At 37.9% G+C, this 15,626-nt stretch overlaps 2 protein-coding genes across 2 annotated transcripts in view; both read left to right on the forward strand.

Annotated features, from left to right (window-relative positions):
• LOC135209911 (raf homolog serine/threonine-protein kinase Raf-like) overlaps positions 1-8,504 on the forward strand; it is a 54,388-nt gene extending 45,884 nt beyond the window's left edge. The window contains exons 12-14 of the mRNA XM_064242651.1: positions 5,109-5,312; positions 6,347-6,481; positions 6,594-8,504. Coding sequence (XP_064098721.1) covers positions 5,109-5,312; positions 6,347-6,481; positions 6,594-6,770 — 516 coding nt within the window. The 3' untranslated portion in view covers positions 6,771-8,504. The remainder of the gene's footprint in view (positions 1-5,108; positions 5,313-6,346; positions 6,482-6,593) is intronic.
• Positions 1-15,626, forward strand: part of LOC135210138 (dynein intermediate chain 3, ciliary-like) — a 131,695-nt gene that overhangs the window by 68,353 nt on the left and 47,716 nt on the right. The window lies entirely within an intron of this gene.

The raw sequence follows: 15,626 nt of genomic DNA on the forward strand, positions 1-15,626 counted from the left end.
CCCAATTGCTTCTACCTTTGCAATGTGCATCCTTAAAAAGCCTGAGTTGTGGTGCTCCTTCAGGGCTAAAGGAGTAACTTCAGTCCAGAAATCGGCTCTTCTGTTCTCACTGCCTGGTTTGCGAATTCCCTTTTCCACAGGATGTTATTAGTGTGATCGCTTCTGACTTGCAGAAGTCAACCCAGGATTTGCTCTCCCAATCATCCAAGTGCTCCAGGGAGACTCCCTCTTTTCTTCCTAAGTCTACTTCTCCCTTGCAACAGTTGCCCTTTCGCTGTGGCAAACAGAGACAACATTCCAAGTGAAGAGGAAATGTCTGCTATCCAATCAAAACTGTTAAGAAGTCTTCCTCCAAGCCCACCCCTAAGCAATGAGAACAGTCGTTCCGATGCAACAGTAGGTGCCAGATTCCATTGTTTCTGGCATGAGGAGAAGAAAAATGGGTGGTAAAGGTCCTAAGAGTGGGATACTGTATTCCGTTCATCAACTATCCACCCTTAGTCAAGCAACCCGTTGCGTTGACAGCGTACTCTCTCGGCTCAGACAAGTATTCCGCTCTGGCCGACGAGGTGTCTACTCTTCTTCTAAAAGAAGTGATCGAGGGAGTAGAGGACCTACAGACCGAGGGCTTTTACAATCGACTTTTTGTGGTCCCAAATTCTTCAGGCGGCTGGAGGCCAGTCCAAGACGTGAGTGCTCTGAATGTCTTTGTCTTGAAGACAAAGTTCAAAATGGAGACAAATCACTCTGTTCTTGCTTCCATCCACAGAGGGGACTGGATGGTCTCCATAGACATACAAGATGCATACTTCCATTTCCCCATTCATTTAGACTTGAGGAAGTACCTGAGATTTGTTTTCAAAGATCAAGTCTTTCAGTTTCGGGCCCTATGCTTCAGTCTGACTACGGCTCCCCAAGTGTTCACTCGCGTTCTGGCTCCTCTAGCAGGTTGGCTACATCTGATGGGGGTCAACATCACCCTTTATCTGGACAATTGGTTTCTTTGCTCTTCGATGGAACTAAGCTACATGGGAAATCTACAAAAGACCTTTAAGTTAGCTCAGGTCTTCAGTCTTCTAATCAACCTGCAAAGATCCCAACTAGTCCCGACTCAACGGATATTGTATTTGGGAATGACTCTGGATTCTCATCTTTTTCTGGCTTTTTCCTCCCTGAAGAGAGTAAGAGTCCTGTCTTCACACAATAGTAAACAAGTTCCTATCTCCCAAAGTGCTCTGCCAGAAGCTGGATGAGCCTGCTGGGAACTTTATCCTCCATCGAACAGTTCATTTCGCTTGGCAGACTTCATATAAGGGTCCTTCAGTTTTACCTTCGGTCCCAGTGGAACAGAAAAAAGTTCTCTTGACGACTTCGTGTTCCCAATTTCACTAGAAGTCAAACAGTATCTGCTTTGGTGGAGATCAGAGAGAAGACTACCGGAAGGAAAGTCGCTTTCCCCTCTGAACTCAGAGCTCAACTTGTTTGCAGATGCATCCGACATAGGTTGGGGAGCGCTGCTGGGCAACAGGGAAGTCTCAGGGATGTGGAACTCGGCTCAAAAGACTTGGCACAGTAACCTGAAAGAGCTGACTGCAATCTGTCTGGGCTTACAAGCATATGCTCCAGAAGTCTGAGGTCAGGTAGTGGCAGTAAACTTGGACAATACAACAGCCCTCTCATACATTTCCAAGCAAGGAGGGACCCTAATGCCTTTCCACCCTTAGAAATGATCAGGGAGGTGTTACAAAAGTTCTTATGTTGGATGCGTCTGTAAACAAGTAAGAGTTCTGGGTTTAGAGGGGAAAGCAACTTTCCTTCTGGAAATCTTCTCTCTTGATCCCCACCAAAGCAGATGCTGTTTGACTTCTTACAAAATTGGGAACATGAAGTTGTGAGAACTTTTTTTCTATTTCACTGGGACTGAAGGTAAAACTGAAGGATCCTTATATGAAGTCTGCCCATTGAAGGTACTTTGCTCATGTGGGACAAGTTCATTTTTTGTTATATGACAAATTTTTAAGTCAAAATATGACTTGAATAAGTCTCGTTGTGACCTAAATTATTTGTTCGTTAACAGATTGCGTTGGGACCATGTTTATTGCGTAAAAAAAAAACACGATTCTGTTTGCTGTTTTCACTTGATTATCAATACAAGCTTTGTGTCATTTATCTTTTATTGGCATGAAAATAACAGTTGGCATAAAAACAACAGTAAAATTTGTTGTTTCAAGCCCATCAGTTTTGATTAAAAAGATTTTTCTTGATTTTATCTATGGTTGTGTTTGATGGCATAACTTTACGGGAGTTTTATCTTTGTTGCAGATGCACGATAATTGTCACTAGCAGCTTGAACAGCTTCAGCTACAAATTGGTTTAAATTTAACAGCATACGTATTTCCTTGCTGATCTTTGATCTTAGCAAATAAAGTTATTACATAAAAGTATATCCGTCCTATTCTACATACCGTCGTTTATAGTATAACTACGGCAATTGTTTACTATTGTATGGTGATTGAAATACAAGCCAACAGGTTGTTGCTGTTATCCAGTTCAGTTGTACATCAAAAAAGTACAGAGTTCCCCGAGTTCAGGAACGTAACCCCCCTTATTTCTGTTATTTCTTATGGGAAAAATATGTTTAAATAATGCGTGTTCTCCAGGAACATAAACGTAACCCTCGCATTATTTGAGAGGTGCCTGTATGTCTTCTTATGTTGCATCCATACTTGACTCAGCCAGAAAGGAAAACAATATTTCTTAGTTCTCTGTTGTTTATTACTCCAGTGAGATCATTATTTCATATCACTCAAATAGGTCTCAGATATCTCTTTCGTTTGAAAATATATTCATATAAGAACAATAGAAACAATATGCTTAACCAACCTGATTAAAGCCTAGGTTGAGTTGAAGAGTGTAAGTCTGTTCTTCCCTGGATTGAATTTCCCGCTGCCTGCCTAGATCTCTAATGATACCTCATCAGTGGGTTTTTTTTTTTTTTTTTTTGAAATAGTCAGTAGTCATAATGGGAATTCTGTGCATTTATTTATAGACAATTTTATTATATAATACGGTAAATATTGTCTAAACTGCAAGCTTCTCATATGGCTAATTGGCTATTGTCAGCTGCTGCTGAGGACCAACGCAACAGGTCTTGCAGATCACTGTCTCTGGGCAGCCGCTACTGTTAAATTCAAGTAAAGTACAGATGCAACATAATAAGATATGTTCTTCATTTTTTCTTCACATATCACACGCATCTAAAATCTGAAAGCACTGGTGTACAGGCAGTCCCTGGTTTACAACGGTTTTGGCTTACGACGTTCCAAGGTTACAATGCTTTTCACTTATATTCATCAGAAATTATTTCCAGTTTTATGACACGTTCCAGGGTTACAGCGCTGATCTGACAGAAGAAATGGTACTCCAAAAAGGCAAAATAATCAGTATTTGAATTTTTTTTATGAAAATGCAATAAAAAAACAGTTTACATAGTTTTTAATACACCTAAAGGATTAAAAGTAAGGTTTTCTTAGGATTTTTTTATGATTATTGACGATGTTCCAGCTTACAACGTGTCTCAAGAATGGAACCCGTCGTAAACCAGGGATTGCCTGTATTGAGGGTGAATTTATTGTATGAAAGCAGAAGTTTTAGTTTATCTTGATTGTATGAATGACAGAATTCAATGTTAAGTAAAAACAGGTATAACAATTACATGCTTCACTCTTCACTTTCACTCGTAATTCCTTTGCTTTATATCATTGATTTCAGGAAAAAATTAATATTGAATCCCATGGTATGACCAAAACACTCCTATCTTGTGCAAAACATGAGATAAATGAAGAAAAATAAACATATTGCTAGTTTGCTAAGCTACAGACGAAAATATGAGACACTGAGTCCGCTTCCTACCTCCTGGTACCAGCCAATCAGAGGCCGCCAAACAAACGTCTCGTAGGCACAGGGCTTACCCAAGAATTTACCTTAAGTGAACTGACTATAGTATAGTAACTATTGCTGCCTAATGTACTTATTTTTTCATTCTTAGTTTTTCCTGATTGGTTGCTTCCCAAACTAACTGTCTAACTTTCAACTTGGTTTGTATTTTCACCCCTCATTCAAAAATAATCCTTGAAACCAACTCTGGCATAAATGACCCAGTGTTATAATGAAAGGAACTCATCATCATCAAAATGATTGCCAGGTTTTCTCATGATGGGTTCATGTCTGATGAGTATTCTTCATTCTCATTTTTCTTGTGTACTTTTAGCCCAAATTCCTCTGTTCCAAATAATCATCTAAGCCTTAGCCTATGACCTTCCCACTGGATATAGTACTGCCAGTTCTGTAACTGGATGTTCTCCCTTGTATAGGACATATGTAAATCCCCTTTATAAGGTAAATTATCGCTATTTTTTGAGCCTCCAAACAACACATTATTCTTTCACTTCCCCTTTAGTAATTTGGTCTTTCCATTTATTGCCAGGCATACATATATCTGAGCATTTATATTTCCATCTTTTCAGGATCTCATCCAGTTTCTCTTTATTTCTGCTTTTTAGAAAAATAAAGGTATCAAGTGCTGAGCAAGCTTGCAGCTCAAAACTTACAGCTATGTTAATGTTAAGTAAACAAAAATAATCAATTTTGATATAAAAATTGGTATTTTTGTATCACTTCAGAGGTTTTCTTGGCTCTATCTTACATATTTCATGGCTGACAAAGGCATAATATTTTTAAAAATTTTATTGAAACGTTGAAACCTGCTTATTAGTTTCTTAATTTTGTTCCGATACAACCATACAACTGGGATAATAAATTCTTTGAGAGTTTTATTTTAAAGTTCATGACACACTGACAAGCACCAGTAATGCCTTTATATTTTATTAAAAAGCCAAATGATTTTAAATATCATTCAGGTTATTGGTTACTGAATGAGCCCCATTAGTTTTTATTCCAGGTTATTACAGTACTGTTAGTAATTTTTGGAACTTCATACATTTTGTAAGGAAAGCCATAAAATTTCACATTATTCAACTAAACAATTTTGTATATATCTTAAGAGACTTTTATGAATATCACAATATTGTTCTGTATTATTTTTCCAGGGTGGCAGGTGGACCCAAGAAAGTCCAGGAGGAAGACAGATTCAACAACCCTCAGGGTCTATTCTTTGGATGGCCCCTGAGGTTATTCGTATGCAAGATGAAAATCCTTATACCTTCCAGAGTGATGTATATGCATTTGGGATAGTCTTATATGAATTATTTTCTGGCTGTCTCCCATATTCACATATAAACAATAAGGACCAGGTTTGTATTATTCTTAATCATACATTTGACTATATTTTCTTTGTCGTTTATAGTATTGTCCTAGACAGATTTGTTTTTTCTTAGAAAAGGTGATTTTTCCATTTTAAAAATGTAGGATTTCTTGAGAAGCTGTCTATTAAGATTAAATATTGGTATATTTAGAAAGGCCTTCAGACTAGATGTCTTTGTTAACTTATAACTATTTCATCATTATCCACAAGTTGGATTTTTAGTTGTCAACAGTTGACTTTGTTAACAGTAGGAATATTGGATAGAAAAATAAAATTTGTAAATAACAGGAGACCCATGGAGAATATGGCATTGAACAGATTAGAAGAATCGGCGGTAAAAAATTGAGCTGAGCCAACAGGAATAACAAGCAAATTTTTGGCAGCAGCTAGAGGACTAGTCATAGGAGAAGTGATAAAAACAAATGAAGATAACTTGAAATAAAGGGCATAAAATTGGGAAAATCTAATGACGCTGAAGTTCCATGGTGGCAACCAAAGAATCCCCCATAAATGGATAAAGGATTTAGATACAGACAGACCAGTGTGGTAGAGACTTATTAATTATATTCTTCTAGACTGCTCATTCGAAGTTCTTAGATTTAAATGAGAAGTAAAATTAAGAGCAAAGTTGGACAGCTGGGTGGTAAGAAACTGAAGGGAATTGATAAGAAGAAAAGGGCAACTGGGAGCCAAAGGGATGCTGTAAAGAACTTGTAGGATTTTCTGTATGTGCCCTGCAAACTTGCAAGGCAAATCATAGTTAGTAACCTCTTGATCTCCATCCCAACAAGAAGGATGGAGAATCTGTGAAAAGTCTAACCCTGTGAAGAGAAAACTTGACAGAAAATTAATTTAGATCATGATAAGGAAGACAGAATATTTTTGCTTTTGTTTTTGGTCACTTGAATGTATTAGTTGTCTTAACTCATTACAATAAGATTCTAACAGTAAAGGAATAAGTTTTAATGTAGTCATTTCATGCAGCGATGGTATTCTTACTGATTATGATTTGAATTTTTGCAGATACTCTTTATGGTAGGTCGAGGGTTGCTTAGGCCAGATATGACTTACTTAAGGTCTGACATGCCCAAGCCAATTCGTCGTGTCCTAGATGATTGTATTAAATACAATCGTGATGATAGACCATTATTCCCACAGGTAAGACCTGTTTGCAATATTATGTAGTTTGCACTTTAAGATATATTGAAAAAAGTTGTTTAAATACAATTGTAGTTTGACTAGATTTTGATACAATTTCATGGTATTGCAGATCCTAGCCAATATAGAATCACTTGTGCGTTCCCTGCCAAAGATCCATCGCTCAGCAAGTGAGCCAACGCTTACACGCACACACCTCAATACTGATGACATGCTATATGTATGTGCATCACCCAAGACCCCCATCAACTCTGGCGCCTTCCTCTTTTCGACTGCAGGCAACATATAACGTGCACTTTGTAGGGTTTTAAAGTTCTCCCAAAGTGACACTGTGATGTCCCACAGTGACCCTTAATCAGTATCCAGGGTACTTTGCAGTGCTTATCAGTGTCAACACAAATGGAATTTGCCAATGAAATTCTCTAAAGTCTTCAGAAATGGATTATTTGAGATGTTTCTGATATATTGTGTTTTATCCAAGGTACTTTTCAAAATTTATATATGAACAAATTTTTTTTTTTGCTTGAAGGAAATTTGCTGGTTAAATAGAATGGAACTTCCTTTCTGTTGACTCTAATACTCCACTGAATGTCTTTGGACAACAGAATTGCCCCATATTGCTGTGTCCTTTTATGACTTGACCAGCTGGCATGTCCCTATGCAGCCTACAGCTCCCTTTAAAGATAAAATTGAAACATACATATATCTATATATAAAAAAAAGTGGAAACCCTGAGTTGCAAAGTTGTCACATCGACCAGTCAGACATCGCAAACTAGTTTCAGAAGCACCAACCACTTTTCCTCCAGTTGGACTTATTGCATCACAATCATTTCATTGCCTGAGTTTTGTTCTTAATGTGTTTAATGAATTCTCTTTGTCCAGGAAGTTTTAGAAAAAAGAAGACTTGTAGATCTTGTGTATGTTTCAATTATGTCACCATTCCTTAACCAGTTTATGACCCAGGTATTATAATCTGCAGATACAAATCACAGTATTACTATTACGTCAGCCAGTGTTTGTTTCCGAGATGCTGTTGCTGAGTATCTTAAATAGTGATGTATGAAGTTACAACTGATGGAGTTTTCCTTTATATTCTATTGTAACCATTTTTGTAAATGATGATTTAATAATGTAGTGTACTTTGCTGTATATGTACTTGAGCAGGTCCTGCAAATCAAGCTTAACACTTTACTTTTTTTCATTTTAGATACCATTCAGTGTTAAATGAATACACAGCATATTGTGTACACCCTTTAGTTGTCAGGATATTTTGAAAGGCTGAAAGCAATGTAGTTGAATATCATTTGCATATTTTTTATTAAGAAATCTTTTGGAAGCCTTTTTTTATGTTAAGCCACCTGTATTTTACATAAAGCCTTGATAGAATTTTTGTGATTCCAGATTTTTTAAATGCATTTATATATAAGCTTTTTATTGATCATGCTATTATATTTTATTTCACTATTTTCTGCTAGATTTTATTATATTTAAAACTTGGGAATTAGTTTTATATTTACATTGGCATTTTATACTTAAAAGATATATGTGCATTCTCCAGCAGCAAATGTTGAGCTACACTTATTGGAAAGAAAAATTTTTATCCACACTATGAATAGTATTTCATCACTATGCAATTGTTAACCATTTATTGAGGTCACATTTCCATGTGAGTCAGGTGTCAGAAGCTGTAGATTGTGATACAAGTGTGTGATAGATGAATCCAGTGACAAGCCAGAAGACGACCTGTGGGCCCTCATGGTTTCAGTCATAACCCTTCCCCGTTCCTTGTCCTTCCTATCCTCATCTCAGAACTGGCCCTTTCCCCGATCTCCTCCTGTCTTCCCATTCTCTAACTCATGCTCTGTACCCAGGACATTCACAAGTCCGTTTATGGCAGGCAATACTGTCTGTGAAACGGTCGTGCAGTCATCCCCGCATCTCATTACCACATTTGTTTTATCATCATCAAAATGTTACTCTGTATCAGCTTTAACCATTTTAAAATAAAAGACGAGCTTCCTCGTACCTTTTTATTATCCTTAGAAGGATGATTGCTACACTGTGCAACAAGTGGTAAAGGGGAAGCAGAGAATACCCCTCACCTAGCCACTTTTTCTTTGGCCATTGAACAGTGCAGATGTGCATCCACATCTCTCCTTGTGGGCGTTTGACTTGGATGAGTAGCTTGTTTCTTTTGCATGTGCACTGGATTTTTTTTCCATGGATAGGTGTTGACTCCACAGCACCTCTTTCAGAGGTAAGGAGGAGTCTCATGTCTGATCCAATGTATTATCAACCGTTAATAGTAGCAAAGGGATTTGCAACCAGACCAATATCCCAAGGCCTTCTTCAGGAAGGGAAGGAAAGCTTCCCCAGCCATGGCTGATATGATAGAAAGGACAAGAATAGGTATAGCAAACCCAAGATAGCTTTGCAGCTAAGCCCTGCCCACTGATTATGTCATGATCATTCCTTAGCTGATTGGTTGACAATAGTTTAGAAAAGTTAAGTAATCTTTGGTTCTTTTCATCTTTTATTTGTTCCTACACGACATATAAACCCTCAGTCCTTTACACAATTAATTTCTTTCAGCGTAGGCTGGAATTACGGCCATTAAATTCTTGAACAAGGTGGTTAGGCAGTACCGTCTGGTAGGCAGGTAGGCCCACCTGCTCAGATTTAAAAACTCCACTTTGCTTTTGGCTGTCTTCCGATGAAGACGTATGTTTTTGAGCTCTTGCTGACTAGCCGTTAATTACAGTTTTCCCGGTGGGATTTTTTTTTTTTCTCGAATATGTATATACGTAGTTTGATGATAATTTATAAGCGAACCCACTTTTTGTGATAGCCTTGATAGCCACCTTTCTACTGTGTGTTAAGGGTCAGCAGCAAGGGTGTGCCAACATCTCTATTAATACGTACATATTTTCGCCTTTTAATGTTAGGATGAGGCATGTATTCATCCGAAATTTACTCTTACGCTTTGGAAATAACCGAGAGGAACTTTGGAGGTTTGTCCTTTGTTTCTTCTGGTAATTCCTCTTAGTCCTTTTGCTAGCTATCAGATGAAGATAGAAGAGGGGGCATGTGGTGTTGGTGTTTGAGGGATCTCTCATTTCAGAGGGCGGTGCCCTTGGATGCAAGACGAGTAATCTTATTACTTTAATTCATTTTCTTTTACAGGCTAACAGTGGTGATAGTTGATTACAGCAGTAATGAGAGGAAATGTTCCTGAGAGAAATCCGCGAATACAGGGATCCACTGTATTACCGCATACCAGGGCGAGCCTGGCAAGACAAGGCTCGCCCGATTATTGTCTTACAAGAGTCAGTTTTTCTTGCCGAGCTTGGGAATTTTTACGCATTCTAATGCTTGCCGAGCTCTTACTATTACAAGTGCTTGGATGGCAAGACGAGGCTTTACCAGTACAGATGAGTCCGCTCCTCAGTCTGGTTTGGAGTTATGTAGAGCTTGGAACTGCATGCAACACCTAGGTGAATGGTCAAGTACCGTCCTTGTGTATTGGACCTTAGGATCCGAACACGTAGGACAGCAGACAGAATCCCTCATATTCTTTTCGGAGCTTCGGCCTCGAAGGAGAACAGTTAATTGGGAAGAAGTGATAGTTCTTCGTTGACGATTACCACTCATAATTATGTATGCAGTGGTGATCTGCTCAGCTCACTCGGCTTAGTTCGACCAGACATCTCTGCCGATCCGAGTGCTCGGCTCTAAAGAATGAACTCTTTGCTCTTGATCAGTGCAGTTCCTTGCCATGACATAGCACCCTCCCTTCCCATGTTGCACCACGTTTACCGTTGCAAGAATTTTGAGACAGAGATACATCTCATTAGACCCATTATCATCTTTCAGTTTACCCCACAGTATAACAGAAGTCTGTAGCTTAGTCTTCTGTTCCATCGCACCTGCCCATTGGCCGCTGCAATGATGCAGAATGATTTTTTGAAAAATTTGAGTTTTGTCTTTGATATACATTTCCTAATTCGTAATTTGTTCAATTCTTCTCTGTTCACCCCAAATTGTAAATGAATAATGGAAGACTTCGCCTGTTCCTTGCCCGACTAGCTCTGCTTCCAAAGTAAATAGAAACTTCCTCCACAAGAAGCGGTTCTTCAGGCAGTACAATCCCTGTGTTTTCATTACTGAAACTCTCCACTGTCATTGCAAACTCCGACTTTTTCACTGAGCAGCAATGAAATAGCAGATTAACTTTTTCAGGGATTAAAGCCGTCTTCACTGGTTGGTGTCATCGATGGGACTTTTTCTATGATCAGAATTTGAGAGTTTACTTCTCTCAATTAACCCTCTTACGCCGACTGGACGTATTTTACGTCGACTTACAAAAGTTTTTTTTTAAATTCGCGGAAAAATACTTATAGGCCTACCAGCCTAAAACTTTTGAATCACGCGCCTTGGGGGATGCTGGGAGTTCATGGATCAAGGTGTTGTTTTGTTTACAATCGTTACGCAGGCGCGCAAGCGCGAATTTCTTTCTTGCCGCACTAAAAAGTATCTGTGACACATCTCGGAAATTATTTTGTCACTTTGACATAATTTTTGTACCATTTTAAATTAGCTGTTACATGAAGTATTATATATGAAAATGTGCGCATTTTTATGTAAAATACAATAATAAAATACTCATGATTGTAGCTTTTATCAGTTTTGAGATATTTTATATAAATAACGATAATTGCCAAAATTTCAACCTTCGGTCAACTTTGACTCTACCGAAATGGTAGAAAAACGCAATTGTAAGCTAAAATTCTTATATTTTAGTAATATTCAATCATTTACCTTAATTTTGCAACTAATTGGAAGTCTCTAGCACAATATTTCGATTTATGGTGAATTTAGGAAAAAACTTTCCTTACGTCCGCGCGGTAACTCTTCCGAAAAAAATCATACTTGCGATTGTGGTAATGTTTGCACCATTTTAAAATTAGCCGTAATATAAAGTTTTATATATGTAAATGTGTGCAATTTCATGCACAATACAACTAAAAACAACCCATGGTTGTAGCTTTTATCAGTTTTGAGATATTTTCATATAAATAACGATAATTGCCAAAATTTCAACCTTCGGTCAACTTTGACTCTACCGAAATGGTCGAAAAACGCAATTGTAAGCTAAAACGCTTATATTCTAGTAATATTCAAGCATTTACCTTCATTTTGCAACAAATTGGAAGTCTCTAGCACAATATTTCGATTTATGGTGAATTTATGAAAAAAATAACATTTTCTTTACGTCCGCGCGGTAACTCTTCCGAAAAAATCATACGTGCGATTGTGGTAATGTTTGCACCATTTTAAATTACCCGTTACATAAAGTTTTATCTATGAAAATGTGCGAAATTTCATGTAGAATACAACAAAAAATAATTGAAGGTTGTAGCTTTTCTCATTTTTGAAATATTTGCATATAAATCACGATAAATAGAAAAAAAACCACGTTCGGTCAACTTTGACTCTACCGAAATGGTCGAAAAACGCAATTGTAAGCTAAAACTCTTACAGTCTAGTAATATTCAGTCATTTATCTTCATCTTGAAACAAATTCGAAGTCTCTAGCAAAATATTTAGATTTATGGTGAATTTAAAAAAAAATCTTTCCTTCCCTCCGCGCGCAAATTCTCCGCCACAAATCTCCGAAATGCGTACGTCCCATTCTCGGAATATTTGCTCCATTTCATATTAGACATTTCATAGAGTTTTATATATGAAAATGTGCGCAATTTCATATAGAATAAAACTAAAAATATTTGAAGGTTGTAGCTTATCTTATTTCCGAAATAATTGCATATAAAAAATATATATATAAAAAAATTCGACATTCGGTCAAATTTAACTCGTCAGATATGGTTGAAAACTGCAATTGTAAGCTAATACTCTTACAGTATAGTAATATTCAATCATTTGTCTTCATTTTGAAAGAAATTGGAAGTCTCTAGGACAATATTTAGATTTATGGTGAATTTTTGAAAAAAAATATTTGTTTACGTCTGCGCTTTACGAATTCATGCATTATTTTGTGATAATATTTTCTCTGTGTTGCTTTTATCGTTTTACAATTTGTTATATACCAAAATGATCGCAATTTAGTGTACATTACAACGAAAAAAAAGTAACTTGTTACCTTTAACCGTTTTGCGCACAGCGCGATTTGAATACAATTATTTATGAAATTTCGTTTTTGTGCTATCATATATCGCATTATTTATATATGATAATGATAATTTTTTTCCTTTCTGATGGTTGCATACTAAACTTCAGCCAATGACAAAAAAAGGAGCCAAAAATGAACTCTTAATCTTGAAAACTAAGCGCGCTGTGATTTTTTGAAAAAAATATTTTTTCCGCTTCCGCGCTCACTCTGAAACCCCTCCGGCACACGGGAGACAATTTTTTTTTTACCGCTTCGGCGTAAGAGGGTTAAAGTGTGAAGACATAGGTCATTCTCTAGTAATATAGTATATTGTTTCTTCATGGTTGAGATTCAACTACTGATGAGAAACTTCTGTCTTGCCATCACAGGGACCTCTGTCTCTAGAAGGCAATTGACTATCGTCTAATGTGCACAGCCTCACGAGAATCATCATCTTGTCTCTCAACATTGTTGGCGAAAGATAGACAATTTGTATGGTTGTTCTCAGCATAACCCTTCAAAAGGCGGGTGTCATGTTGTGACCGTCTCAGATGCGCGACAGCGCAATCAGCCAGCATCTGTTGACAAGTCCAAGTCCTTCATGATCTGTGCTATGTACTTTTTATTGTTTGATCCAGATCATTCATTACTTTGTCCTATTTGTGTGTTGCTGTACCCATGAAGGACTGACACCCCTCATTGAGTGTTGATGGCTTTATCCACTGCAGACTGCCAATGCAGAAGTGTCCAATGACACGTCTTTCTCAGTCTTACGAGATCGTGAGAGACTTCTCTGTAGTTAGATAGTCCAGTGGATGGGTACGTTTCATCAATCCAAAGAATATGTCAGACCGGAAGATAGATGAGGTCTCATTGCGACCATATTTATATCTTTCTTTCTTTGGGTCTGCCCACAGGTCTTTGGAACCTCTTCCTTGGACCGGTAGTGGATGCTTGCAGGTTGTGTTTGCTTACCTGGCTCCTTCAAGAGGACAAGTTGCATCTTGCCTATGGCGTGCGGTTCTAGAGGTAAGAAGGATCCGAGAGTGACTGGCCTCTCCACTTTCCCCTCTTTGTCCTTCTACTTCTCCTCCAGGTTGAGGATTGGACTCGAACTTACACTGGCTGGTTGGGCAATTGATGCAGTAAGCTTGCACACTGAGCTTCCTTTCTATTTTTCTTATCAGAATCATAGAAGCAATCCCACACCTTACTCTAGCAAGGAGAGGAAGGAGACTGGCAATAATGCACTCTCCACAGAAATTAGCATTAATGCCCCCAACTCTAAATGTTCTTCCCAGCCCCTTTTTGGATGAGTTATGTGATTCCTGTCATTTCAGAAAGGCCCAGAAGTGTGACTCTTGATTATGCAGCTCCTATACTTCAATCAAGTTGTCAGAGGCAGGGCACTCCTCTTCGCTCTTACAACCAGGAGGAATAGCCCTGGTGTGCAGAACTCCAGTCAGTTCTAGAGGCTCACTCACATTCCTCCCACCAATCAGGAAGTCTTCTTTATGTAAAGGACCGAGGGTTTGTATATCGTGTAGGAACAAATCCCAATTTTTGAAAGTAAATTGTATTTTTCACTAACTATAGAAACCTGAGGTCCTCTACATTGATGCCCAACTCATGCCACCCCTCAATCTGAACCTGGGCCGTAAGGCAAAGTAGTGTTACAATTCCTTATATAAAGGACCTCAGGCTTGTATAGTGAGGAAAAATAGAATTTACTTTCAAAAATTGTGATTTTGCAATGGCTTGATGATGTTTAGTGATGAAATTGGGAAAATCTCATTTTCTGCTGGTAAAACTAAGGTGTTTGAAAGATGTTGGAACATACTAGCTTTTGCCTACGTGCACTCTTGAGAGAGACTGAGTTTCCAGCCCTGTGATTGGCTTATCAACAGCTAATTAGGAGCGTGGTAAGGAAGGTGCTGGGCTTGAGACGCACAGTGAAGTGAATCTACTACTGAAATTTTTGTGTTTCTGAAACTTTAGCCTACCTTAGCCTCTCTCTCCTGGAATGACAAAGTCTGGCTAAGCATTTCCATTGTCAGGACATATCTGGGGGTATAGTAATCCTCGATTTGAAAGAATACCAATAGTTTAATGAATAACTATGGCCAGGCTGGGCGCTTGACCATGCAAAGAACAGGTAGATTTAGTAGTACTAGTAATAGTAGAAATGTACCTTTGCAACAGCTCCCCAACTCTATTTTCGCCTTTAGTTGTAAATACGTATTATTTGTTAGCTCTCAGTTCCTCTCTATCTTCTGATATGACTGCTGCATGAATCTAAATCTGTTCCTAATATTGTTGTAAGCTGGGTAATAGATAAGAAATTACTTCACAATGTAATCGTTTAGTGTGTTCCCGCTATCATCTTGTGTCATGAAGCTCTAGCATTTAATCTAACCAGCCTCCCTTTGTCAATCAATTTCTTGTTATTTAATCTTTTTCAGTCAACTTTTATTTGCTCCCTTACTACCCAAAATGAATCACACGTGTTTATGGAAACTGATTTTGAATGTTTCTCTTCATCACCTCCATCTTATGGTCCTAATTAAGGGACAACTTACCTCTGATCAAGGTACCCTGTAATCAAACTTAGGGTTTATTATCACTGTATTTCTGATAATATATAATTCTACCAATGGCGAGTTATATATTAGTCTTTCACTGTAAGTTCATGGGCATACAACTCCAACATATTAGCTTCACATTAACGATCAACGGACCTTCATGATGTACCCAGGAGCATGTTGACTTGGCAGTGTCGGTGTCATCATCCTCATAATTGAATGGCAACGCTAACTAATTCCTCTTACCTGGAAGTTGATACCATTAAATTTATGAAACTGTACGTTCTTATATTATAAAGTATTTGCTTTTATACATCTGGTTCGTTCAACACCTGAAACTTTCTTACAGCCAAGAAGTTCCCGCTTTATTCTAAAGTCCTGTGAATATGTAA

Source organism: Macrobrachium nipponense, chromosome 39 (assembly GCF_015104395.2).
Source record: "Macrobrachium nipponense isolate FS-2020 chromosome 39, ASM1510439v2, whole genome shotgun sequence".
Classification (NCBI taxonomy): Eukaryota; Metazoa; Arthropoda; class Malacostraca; order Decapoda; family Palaemonidae; genus Macrobrachium; species Macrobrachium nipponense.